General features: G+C 49.6%; 1 protein-coding gene across 1 annotated transcript in view; it reads left to right on the top strand.

The window, feature by feature from the left end:
- Positions 1–12188, top strand: part of RFTN1 (raftlin, lipid raft linker 1) — a 193133-nt gene that overhangs the window by 175683 nt on the left and 5262 nt on the right. Inside the window, exons 8-9 of the mRNA XM_046003505.1 lie at positions 7171–7274; positions 9598–9679. Of these exons, the coding sequence (XP_045859461.1) occupies positions 7171–7274; positions 9598–9679 (186 nt within the window). The remainder of the gene's footprint in view (positions 1–7170; positions 7275–9597; positions 9680–12188) is intronic.

Here is a 12188-nt window from a genome sequence, read left to right as displayed (position 1 = left end):
ATATGATAGGTAGAAATTCGTATCTTAGTAGTTTTAGTTTGCATTTCTCTTACTATGGGATGTGGTGTGTTTTTTTTTTTTTTTATGTGCTTAATGGCTGTCTGAATTTCCTTTTTTTTTTTTTTTTAAAGATTTTATTTATTTATTTGACAGACAGAGATCACAAGCAGGCAGAGAGGCAGGCAGAGAGAGAGGAGGAAGCAGGCTCCCCACCAAGCAGAGAGCCCGATGCAGGGCTTGATCCCAGGCCTCTGGGATCATGACCTGAGCCGAAGGCAGAGGCTTAACCCACCGAGCCACCCAGGTGCCCTGAATTTCTTTTTTTGTGATTCTCTTCCTATTTGTGTCCACTTTAAAACTTGAATTATTGGATTTCTTTTTGTCAAATTTTAGGAGCTCTTCCCTTTTCATCTGTAATATGAGCTACAAATGTTTTCCCAACGAATGTTGTCTTTTGTCTTTTGACTTTACACAGCTTGTCTTTTGTCTTGCAGAAGACACCAAATCTATTATTTTTTATGTCACCAAATTTATTATTCTTACTTTATAGCTTCCAGACTCCAACTTAGTTAGAAAGGGCTTCCAGTTAGCTCATTAAAATTAAAATAATAAAGCTGTGTTCAGTGTGGGGAGTTGGACACAGGCATCTATTTCTTCTGAAAAATCCCAGCGAAATGATACAAAAGGAATGATAAGTAGGAGGTAGGCATGGAGATAGATAGATGCTACAGTCAATTCTCATTGTTCATGGATTCTATATTTGCAAATCCTACCTGCTTAAATTTATTTGAAATCCCCAAATCTGTTCTCCTGTTGTTTTCACCGTCACTTGCAGGCATATGCAGAGTGGCAAAAAATTTGAGTTGCCGACATTCATGTTCCCGGTTAAGGAGATGCTCTGCCTTTCTGTTTTAGCTTTCATACTATAAACAAGTGTCCTGTTTGCAGTCTACTTAGTGCCACACTTCTCACACTTTTGTGCCTTTCACTGTTGATTTTGCTGTTTAAAGTGGCCCCAAGTCTCATGCTGAAGTGCTGTCTGGTATTTTTAGGCATAAGAAGGCTACAGTGCGCCTTACAGAGCAAAGACACGTGTTAGGTAAGTTTTATTCAGGCTTGAGTTCTAGCGCTGTTGGCTGTGTGTTCAAAAGTTAGTGAATCAACAAGATATATTTTAAAAGGTGTCTTTAAACAAAAACACACATAAAACAAAGTTCTGTATTGATCAGATGATGAAGATGCTGTCATCAGAAGCCCAAAAAAACCTAACCCTGTATTTCCCCTACAACATTGGTTCCAAGTGTTCAGTAATTCTTGTGGCAACATGATAAAACATAATTCCCATGAATAATGGAAACTGACTGTAGGTAGGTAGATAGGCAGGCAGGCAGGCAGATAGAGAGACAGGTGAGGTATCCACAAGGACAAAAAGATTAGAAGAAGCGAAAGCAGAAAAGAGGAATGATTTCAACACATGTTTAGAAAAGGAAAGTAAATAGCGGATGCTAATTGGCTTAGTAAAGTACAGGAAGCTGTCACCTAACAGACAAAGAGCCATGTGAGAAAATGAGAAAAGCTCTGGTTTTCAAAGCAGAAATGACCATGGGACGGTGGGAAGTGAACTGCAAAGCTGACAACCGGCGCATTGGTTTAAAGTCCTTATGTATTGTGGGAAGAGTCCTAGCTCCCATCTCTGCAGCTTTTGGGTCTTAAAAATAAGGCTGCAGAAAATTTAAAAAGGTAACCAAAAAAGCTGAAAGAGAAAGGAAATCTTTCAGAAGGAAAATAAAAAGAGTAAGAAAATGGGGAGGGGTAATAACATGGAAATATCAGCCCTCCATTTTGACTTATAGAAGATCCAGAAAGAGAGAAAATGGAGAAAAGGAAAACTCTCAGGGGAAAATAAAAGAACACTTTTCAGAACTGAAGGACAAGAATCCTCAGATGGTGAGGTCATCAAGTGTATGACCCACACCAAGGCACATTGCGAAATTCTGACACCTCATGGGGAAAAATATCCTAAAAGCTTCCAAAGCACATGAGGTTGTAAAGTATTAGCAATCAAAATAGATATGTCCCTAGCAGTGCGGATCTCTAGAAGCCAGTGGAGAAGTACTTGAAAAATCTACTTGAAAAGTAGATTTCAGCCCAGACTTCTGTACCCAAACTATTAGTTAAGGGTGAGAACAACGACACTTTTATGAACGTGCAGATTCAAGTGACTTACAGGGCATCTGTTTCCCGGGGAGCCATGGGAGGACACACTATAGCTATATGTAGAGGAAACCAAGAAAGAGAAAACACCAGCCTTCGATAGCAGTGGAGGAAGAACCCAGCCATGGAAAGCGGCCAGACCAGGATTGGAGAAAGAGTGCAGAGAGCTCCAGAAGTGATGTCTCCAGTGGAGGAGGGGAAAAAAAAACAAAAAACAAAAAACCAAACTAATGTATTTAGGCACATGGGATATTTATTGGTGGGCATAGAATAGAGGTGTTGGAGAATATGGAATAAATTAGTGATGGGTTCATATACAACCAGACAAGTGAAGAAGAAAAAACATTGAGGACACGATTAACTCCAGGAAAAAAAAAAGTATCATGTGAAAAAGAAGGCAGATCACAGTGCACTACTTGACCCAGCACTGAGCAACAGCTGCAAAGCTGTAATAACACAAACACTAACTTTTGATTTGAATAGAATTACTATGACCATTTGGGGGCACGAAGAAAGAGGAAGTAAGAATGTGTATGGGCATGTGAAGGCTTTATCTTCCGTGGTAGGAAATCAAAGTATATCTAAAATTGGTAAGTAAGGAAACAGTAGCGTACGCATACCCAACCAGTAAGTGTTGGGCATTAGTGTTTTGGCAACAGGTTTTCAAAAGACTTAACACATGTTTTTGCAGTTTTGTACTTTCACGCGCCCTCTCCATGAAAGGCGAGGGCCCAACCAAGTGGCAGTCGGGAACAGGGGCAAACGTTCCCCAGTCACTGTTTTTCAGGCATGGAGACCATCCCAGTGCTGGTCCCCGCATGCTTTTCAGATATGGGAAATTAAATTCCTCTCTTCGTTTACACAGTTGGGTAGAAGGAGCCAAGTCTTTTCTTTGAAACTGCTTTTCTCCCAGATTGCTTCCACAGATTGAAACAGGAGAAAAGAGAAGAGCAAACTGACATTCGGGATACAAACTCTCTCACTGGACCAGTGTGTTACCTCCTAATTACTTCCCTGAATGGAGGATCTTTAAAAGTGACCAAAAGACAAAGGCATTTCTTAAGAAACTCTACATACTGTTGTCATGAGTTTTGGAGGGTAAGGGAAGGTTGTGTTGGATGTCTATTTCCTTAGTTGATTTGCAACCACTGGAGAAATTATGGGGAACAAAGGGAAAAAAGAGCCATAAATAAAATGAATTCCTTTTACATGAGTTGAAAAACCACAGGACATGCTCCATTTTTTTTAGCACTCCAGGTGTGATCGGAGATTGCGGATCCACACAGGAGAGTGGAGAGTTAATTAAAATTTGTGCTCCTGTTTCCAGAAAGAAATGTCTTTACGTTTGATAAGCAGCCTGTCTTTGGAGTGCTGTTTGTGCTTTTCTGTCCTCACTGGAGTGTCACAGAAAAGCAGATCAAAGGCAGCCTCCATCCAGTTAGGTTTTCTACCACCTTTTTGAGCTAATGGACTTGAAAGCCTCTTCCCCTGACTGCTTGGGGCTCATGTCATATGCTAGAAACGTCGTCTGAGTACGGTATTGATAATCCGCGAATGGGCTTTGATAGATGCTTACGGAAAACCACATTTACCACTAATTAAATCAGAACCACCCAAAACCGTCAGGGCGGGGAAGTCTGGCAGAGGGTTGCTGCCTCACCCCCTACCATTTGTATTTGACTTTCCCCCTCTCCACGTGAGGGCCAGATTACTACCACTACTCTCAAAGCAGGGTTCTGTTTTTGTTGTGCTTTCTCTTGTCCTCTGAGTCTTTGTGCTTCTGCACCCTCTGGCTGACATCCCCTACCCTGAGAGGAAAAACTGTTTGGGAGAAGCCTGCTGTCTTTCTCTTTAAGATAGTGACAAAACGAAATAAACATAGAGCAAAATAGGAGGCAGCCCGGGCTCACCCCATGCAAGCGGGCAGGTCAGGCTGCAGTGGGGGGGTGGGGGGGGCTGGCCATTGTCTGCTGCTCTGTCGCTCTCTGTCGCTGCTCTGGGTGCCCGCGGAGAAAATCGGAGAAAATCCAGCCGGGCCGCAGCCACTAATAAAAGGACTCCATTCTGCCACTCAGGGCTTTGTGAGGCGCCAAAGCTTGTCCTAGTTGCCATGGCTACTGTCTGATTGTGGCGGGTTTGTCACAGTGCTTGATAAAGTGGGAAGGTTATTCTTGATAGGCCCAAGTAATCATAACCTCGCAAAGCCTGAGAGTGTGGCTTTAACACTTTTTTCCTCCCTTCTTGAAATCGGGAATGCAGGAATGGGGGTTGGGTTGTCAGGGAGAAAGCAGCCCCAGCAGGTGGTGAGGGCCAGGCCCAGCATGAAGGATACTGCCAGCTGGTGTGGATGGGAGTTCCTCTTGTGGCCAGGGGGCTGGGCAGAAAGGGGTGTCACTTGGGTCATCTGCCGTTCCTGGGCCTGAGTGGGGGCTTCAGAAAAGGGGTCAGCATGGGGGCCCCTCCTGACCCTTCCATCAAGTGATTATTCTTGTACCCCTCTCTCCTTTCCTGCTTTCCCTTTCTGCTCCTGCCTCTTTTATTAAGGGTCCTCCCTTTCTTCCCCCTCCTTAGCCTGCCCGTCCTCCCCCTTTCCTCTCCCTTTCCTCACCCCAATTCCTTTACAGAACTGGGCCTTTCAGAGCCCTCTACTTTCCCTTCTCAAGTGCAGAAGGATGGGGAAGGTTAGCTCTGAGGTAACAACTGATTGGATTTGGCCACAGAATTGGACGCTTCTGTCATCAGAAGAGACCGAATTAAGGGGCACTTGGGGGGCGCAGCCGGTTGAACGTCCGTCCGACTCTTGGTTTCAGCTCGGGTCGTGATCTCAGGATCATAAGGTGAAGACCCCCATCGGGCTCTGAGCTCCACACGGAGTCTGTTTAAGACTCTCTCTCTCCCTCTGCCCCCCCCAATAAATAAATAAATACATACATGCATCTTTATTTTTTTTTTAAAGATTTTATTTATTTATTCGACAGAGAGAGATCACAAGTAGGCAGAGAGGCAGGCAGAGAGAGTGAGAGGGAAGCAGGCTCCCTGCGGAGCAGAGAGCCCGATGCGGGACTCGATCCCAGGACCCTGAGATCATGACCTGAGCCGAAGGCAGCGGCTTAACCCACTGAGCCACCCAGGCGCCCATACATGCATCTTTAAAAAGAGATAAATACATACATACATACATACATGCATACATACATTCATGCATCTCTAAAAAGAGATAAATACATACATACATGCATGCATCTTTAAAAAGAGATAAATACATGCACACATACATACATACATACATCTCTAAAAAGAGATACATGCATACATACATGCATGCATGCATCTCTAAAAAGAGATAAATACATACATACATACATGCATACATACATCTCTAAAAAGAGAGACCTAATTGATGACCTAGGCAGTGCTTCTGTAACTTGTGCATGAGAACTACTGAGAAGGTTCTTTCTAATTGAAAGAACCCCCAGGTTTCAGATCTGGTAGGTCTTGACAGGGTCCCAAGACTCTGCATTTCTAACAAGGTCCCAGGTGATGCCAGTGTTGTTGCTTGGGGGACCACATTTTGAGAACCACTGCCGGAGGCCAAAGCTTATTTTTCACAGTTGAGGAAGCAGTCTCCCAAAGGAGCAATTACTTGCCAGGAGTTCAGGCAACTTGGTAGCCATGCTGGGATGGGTGCCCAGCGACAGGGGTTTCAAAAGCCATTTGAAGAGGGAAGGTTCATCTCTCTTCCAGCCCCTTAGCCTAGAGCAACCAGATGAGCTGGTCTGTTCCCAAAAAGCCTCCAGCAACACAGCCAGTCACCACCTGTGGTCCCGCTGTAAGCAGAGCCGTCCCAAGTGAAGCCCACCTTCCTCGGTGCTCTGGGCCAGTGGGATCTTCTGTTGTACATGTTAGGGCTCTCCCCCTAGAATGCCCCTTCCCCAGCTCCACCTGTCAAATATGTGCCCAGCCCTTGGGCCCCAGGAAGCCTGTCTTGATCACGTCTGGCATCCTTCCTCTTCTGCTGACCTTCGAAGCCTCGTGGCCCTGCCCGTGGGCCATCTTGTATTCCCATCACTTGCCTGTCTGTGCTGTTGCCCCCTGCAGCTGTGAACACTAGCAACAGGACTGTGCCTCCCTTCACCTTTGTCCCCACCACTCTGAAATGCTCGCTGACTAGCCGTGGTTGGAAGGAATCGGAACCTGTCTGAGATTTTCTGTAGTTCTGCAGCCAGCCTCATGAGATGGGGAACCCAGTGTAGACAGTGGGCAGGGTGGGGGCCACACCTCCAGCGTCTGCGAGGAGCCCAGAGGAGCAAATGAGGCCCGCTGCAGTGAGAGAGCAGGACGTGGAACCATGGGCAGTGGCCTCACAGCGCGGTGCTCTCCGGCAGGGGCAGAACTGAGTTTCTCAACTGAAAGGCGAGTCAGAGCCCCCAGCACACAGGTGCACACAATGATCTGAAATAAAACACAGTCAGCGCTCATCAGCCCGTTTGTGTCAGGCTGTGTAACACAAGTGAAGCTCCCGTGTGTGTGTGTGTGTGTGTGTGTGTGTGCGCGCATGCGTACACTCGTCTGTGTTGCTGCCGTGGCTGGATGTGAACGACTTGATCATGAATGAAACGTGATCTGACTCCCCGGCACGCACTCTGGAATCCTCGGGTGTGTTGTCGTCTGCCCTGAATACGGCTCTGAGGCCAGGTGACAGTGCTTCTGCAGAGACACTCACCGGAGGCTGTCTGTCCACGCAAGAATAGAACCAAATTAACACATTAATCCTCTGGCTCTAGTTCCCACTAGCTGCACGCCAAGTGGGGTCCGTGGGGCAGGACCTCCGGGGCTGCCGGACGCCCCACCGCTTTCCTGCCCCATCACCTCCACTGGCTGATGGAACATCCCCCTCGGTCGCCCAGGTGCTGACTTGGGGCAACCGCAGCCCTCACGGTGGCCTTTCTCCCCCAGGGTGTCGAGGTGCAGACCGACTATGTGCCCCTGCTGAACTCCCTGGCGGCCTACGGCTGGCAGCTCACCTGCGTGCTACCAACTCCCGTTGTCAAGACTACCAGGTAACAACAACAGGCCTCAGCATCATCATCGTTATCACTCAACACCTGCTCGGGGCTGTGCCCTTGATGCATGTAACTTTTTTAGTCCTGTGACAACCTCTGAGGCTGGTGCGGTTACCAGACTCCCCAGCTGGGAATGACAGAGTTGGGATTTCAGATCCTTAACCCCCAACCCACAGGGCACTCCCCTGCCCCTGTTCCCACATGGGGAGTCTTGGCCAGTGAATTGTGACTGTCAAGCATGTCAAAGGTGAGCTTCCTGGGTTGTGGGGGCCCAGGGCTCTTAGGTACAAAAGAAATAGAGCCCCTACTGTGTGTCCTGTGCTGGCTTGGGTAGGTACCTTGCATGTAAAATTTCATTTAGTACTAAAAAAAAAAGTCCTGCAAGATGAAGTCTTTTCACTAAACCCATTTTGCAGCTGAGGAAGTTATGGCCAGGGAGGTTGAAGGACTCACCCAAGATCATGGCCCTGGTCAGTAGTCCCACGAAGAGCATGTAAAGACCTGCAGTCTTGGCTCTGGCTTGTGGCACCCCTTACGGTTTCACATTTAGGGGCATTTGTCCCCCTTAGTTTGGCCTACCCTCCCTTGACCTTGTGGGCATGTCCCTGAAAGGCCTTTCATTTGTATTTGGGGTTTATCTGAATGAATTCTCCTAACTATCCCGTGGGGTTGTAAGCATAGATATCATTCCCATTTTATAGATGAGAAAACTAAGGCTCAGAGAGGCTCTGTCACATATCTGAAGCCACGCACCCAATAAGTTGCAGAACTGGGACTAGAACCTCAGTCTCCAGACTGAGTCTCCTGTCTCTTATGCCAGGCAGGGTGATGGCCAGCATGAGGCAAGGCTGGTGATCTGGGGGGACAACAGGGCCGTGCAGCCGCAGAGCCCACACTCAGGGTGGAGAATGATGGGGACAATCTGTGCCTTCCTTCCTGGGTCCCTGTAGGAGGCCGTCTGGGCTCCCAGCGTGACTCCCTCCTGACACTGGGCCACAGTGGGTCTGCTCACTACCAGACACCTGTTTGCAGGCCACCTTTTGGCCCCAGGCCATTGGGTGCTTCCGTGGTGCCTCACAACCTAGACTTCTGTGGGTATGGAGTGATGGAAAGAACAGGGTGAGAAAAAACCCTAGATTTGGGACATGCAGACTTGAACCCAGGTCCAGACCCTTCCATTTGCTAACTGTCCATCCTGGCCAAGTCCTATAGCTTCTCTGAATTAGTTTCCTTGTCTGTAAGGTGGAAGAAAGCCTGCTCCACCACCCACTCCAAAGGATAGGAGTCACAATGAGAACTGGATTTGAATGAGAAGCTCCCGCTCGGTTTGAGCTCTCTAAACCCAGAGGGTACAGACAGGTGTCTCTGTCTCCCTCTCAGATCTCCTACCTGCTCGGCAATCCCCCCAGTCCTCCTCTTCCCTGTGCTACACACGCCTCCTCGTGGTGGAGTGGAGAGCTCGGGGAACCGGGGAGGTTTGAGCTCGAATCCTCACTGTGAGATCTCAAGCCCACTCCTTAAATGAGCTTTCGTCTCCTGTCTTTACAGTCAGGCTGTGGTCCCACTCCTTGGAGTAGGCTTACTCACGCCTTGGGGGTGAAGCTTAAATGAGCCATGACGTGTGAAATCACCCAGGCCAGCCCCAGCACAAAATATGTTCATTTTCTCCCCGCTTTCCTTCTGACATTCCATGCAGGGGCGCTTGCCTCAGCAGAGAAGACAGTGATCTCCCTCACAAATATTTCTGCCATCTTTAAAGGCCGCTCTGTGGGGGCCCAGAGGAAAGTGCACTCACTGTGCCAGAAAAATGAGCAGCGCTCCCTGCACCCCTCCCCTGTGCCTGCAGGAGCCAGACTGCCTCGGGGCCCAGTGAGGCGGAATCAGGCCCATGTCCGCGCCCCTGTGCTCAGCCAGCCTTCCATAGAGGCTTACTACCTATCCCGGGCCAAGTTGACCTCTCCTTGGCTCCTTCCCAAAGACAGAGCTGGAAGCTTCTACCTCTTGAGATTCACGGAAGAAGCCAGTTTATCATCATTTGGCTAAGATGCCAGCTGTTACCTCACATCGAGGGAAGGGGAGCCCCCAGCTATGAAGCTGACTTGGCAGAGATGCCCACAGAGCTTTTGTTGAGCCTCCTGGAAGCAAGGGCCGGGTGGAGGCCTGGGCTGGGACGAGTGCTTCTTGACTGCTGACCTCTCCCTGTTTGGTGGCAGTTCTCTGTGCTGTCCGCGCTAGGGCTCAGCAACCTTAGGGGTAGACACATGGGAGAGGTTTGAGGCTGGCCTGGGGGTAATGGCTCATTCTCACCTCTGTGTTCTAGGGAGGGGAATGTATCCACCAAGCAGATTGTCTTTCTTCAGAGACCGTGTCTACCTCAGAAAATCAAGAAGAAGGAATCAAAGGTAAGCGACCTTGATGGCCCTTTTCAGTTTTCCTTGGCAGGGCTTCCTCCGCAGCTGGATTTTCTGTAACGGTTGAGTGGGCAGCTGGCTCCGACTTCCAAGGGCTCTCAGAGGAACATCTGAGCCCCTTGGCAAACGGGAGCACACCTGAGGCTGCTGAAAAGAGACAGATGAGGGCGCTGGGCGGGGGGTGTCTTGTCTGTCAGGACAGAGAGCAGAGTAGAACCGTTCTGTCCGACATGCATGTAGACCAGATACTCCCACTGAACTAAAAATAGGGGCCTGAAGTCAGCTGCCTCCCGCCGCGATGTGATGGCTTGAGTTTGTGCCCACCTTCTCTGTATCTTAATCCCATGACGAGCTCTGGCTGCAGCCTGTTGGATCCCTCAGGACATCAGAAGTATGGTGATCTTAGCAGAGAGAGACCCTGCCAGAGCTCCTTGGCGTGCCCCGACCCCAAGGCCTCTCAGTGATAGTGGCTGGTGTGGACACAGTCTGTGGCGGAGTCCTCAGGCCCCGCTGTCTTGGGGGTTGCTGGGGGCCTTCATCCCCTCCCTGGACAGCACATGACCAGGCCTGGAAAACACAGTTATGCTAAGAGACTGTGACCATTCTGAGATATTTCCCCCATGTTCCCAGAAATCAAATCCAAGCCCTTCCTTGTGTCAGATGATTTTGATGCTTCTCACCCCACATTTCGCAGCTGGTGGGTGACTCTCCTGTGGGTGATTGGCCATTTGCTCGTGAAGAGATGAGAGAGTCGGGGGACTTGCCAGAGCCCAAGTTAGGTGTCACCCGAAGCCCGCCTGAGCCACCTTTGTTGGCCAGCGCAGTGCTCTCTGGCAGAGCCTGACAGACCTGCTCTGCTCCTCAGGCTTGGCACCCTCCTGTGCTCCCCTCTTAGTTCCTCATGTTCTCTGGACATGGAGCCTGGACAGGGGAGACAAGCAAGTGAACAGATTGCAGCAACCCCTCGCCAGCCGGCAAACCCACAGGGTTGGTGGGGGGCTCCTGGGAGGAATGCCAAGGAGAAGGCGACCTGAAGCCAGATGGTGTAGAATGCAGAGGAAGGTCTCTCTCTCAGCTCCAAGACGCTAATGTGACAGGTGACAGCAGCAGAGGGCCAGAAGGCAACCGCTGAAGTCACCATTAACCACCAGGAGCAGTCAGCCGCCGGCTGAAAAATGGATCTTCCCCGGACCACCGTTAGCTGCCGCTCGGCCCCAGGCTCCTGGGGACCATGTGCATTCACGGTGACATTCAACAACAGCACAAGCCAGGCTGCCATCAGACGCCAGAACACGCCAACTCAGCCTTTAAGAGAAGGAGGAGGTGCTGCCTTTTCCCGCCAGCCCTTCCCGGTTGGGATGTGGGCGGTTCCCAAAGGAGAGCCATGGGGTTTAATTTCGGTATGAAGTCTGTGTGGTTCATGGAGGGAGACAAGCAGGAGATTTTAGAGGGAGCATTTTTAAAGCTGCTATGAGGAGGTGGACCAGCTTCCCTCGGCGAAAAGCGAGAGGATGGAGTCATCTATTTTCTGATCAGTAGGACTCTTCCAACCCCAATCAGCTGTGCGAAAGTGGGCGGCTGCTTTCTCTCTTGAAGTACTTCCTTACCTCCTGCTCATTCATGGGTTTGGCTCCTATGGAGCACAGGTTTTTTGTGTGACCTGGAGAGGTCACCTCACTCACTGGTGGAGTCCGGGGGTGGGGTGCGGCGGGGGGACTTCACAGCCAGCCAGATGGCTTGTCTCCCTTTCACGGTCCCAGCCAGTGGTTCTGCCACTGACTCAGGTTGGCAACCTGCTCCCGCGAGCTGTGGGTACCCCCGTGACCATGGCAATAACTCCATCAAGTCCTCACGGTGCCTGGGTCCCCCAAGCACTGACGCTCTTGACCGCCCTCTGCCTCTTGGAGCCCCTTTTTGTCTTGGCTCTGGCCCTGCACTGTCCTGGTCTTCCAGCAGGTGGTTCAGACCCAGCCCCGTTTCTCTCTCTCTCTCTCATTCTGGTCTCTTTCTTAGAAAATCTCATTCATCCCCAGGATGAGAAATCTGACCCTCTTAGGTGATGTCTCCCACACCCGCATTTTCGGTACTTGTTTCTGCCCTATGACCCAGCACCACGGACCCCGTTACTACCCAGCATCTCAGAGCGACTTGTGACCTGGCCAGCCCCACCCCCACCTGGAACAAGGGCACCGCCTCCATCCAGAGACACCCACTCACCCAGGGCTCATCCTTGACTCCCCATCACTACCATGGTCATGTCTGTCCTCAAGACATGTCTGTTTTAGATCCTAGGAACTTGAATCCCTCCACTTCTCCCCACCATTCTGGGCCTCAACAACTCTAATCCTCTGGTAACAGGTCTCCCCTTCAAATATGTCCTCTCCTAGGAGCCAAGAGAATCTTTTACAGAAGCACCCGGAATCATGTCCACCCATGGCTTTGAATGTTCCCAAAGCATTGTGTAATTCTTTTTATTTTATTTTATTTTATTTATTTGACA

Source organism: Meles meles, chromosome 4, assembly GCF_922984935.1.
Source record: "Meles meles chromosome 4, mMelMel3.1 paternal haplotype, whole genome shotgun sequence".
Lineage (NCBI taxonomy): Eukaryota > Metazoa > Chordata > Mammalia > Carnivora > Mustelidae > Meles > Meles meles.
The sequence above is the reverse complement of the archived record's forward strand: the minus strand, read 5'-3'. Positions and strand labels throughout refer to the sequence as shown.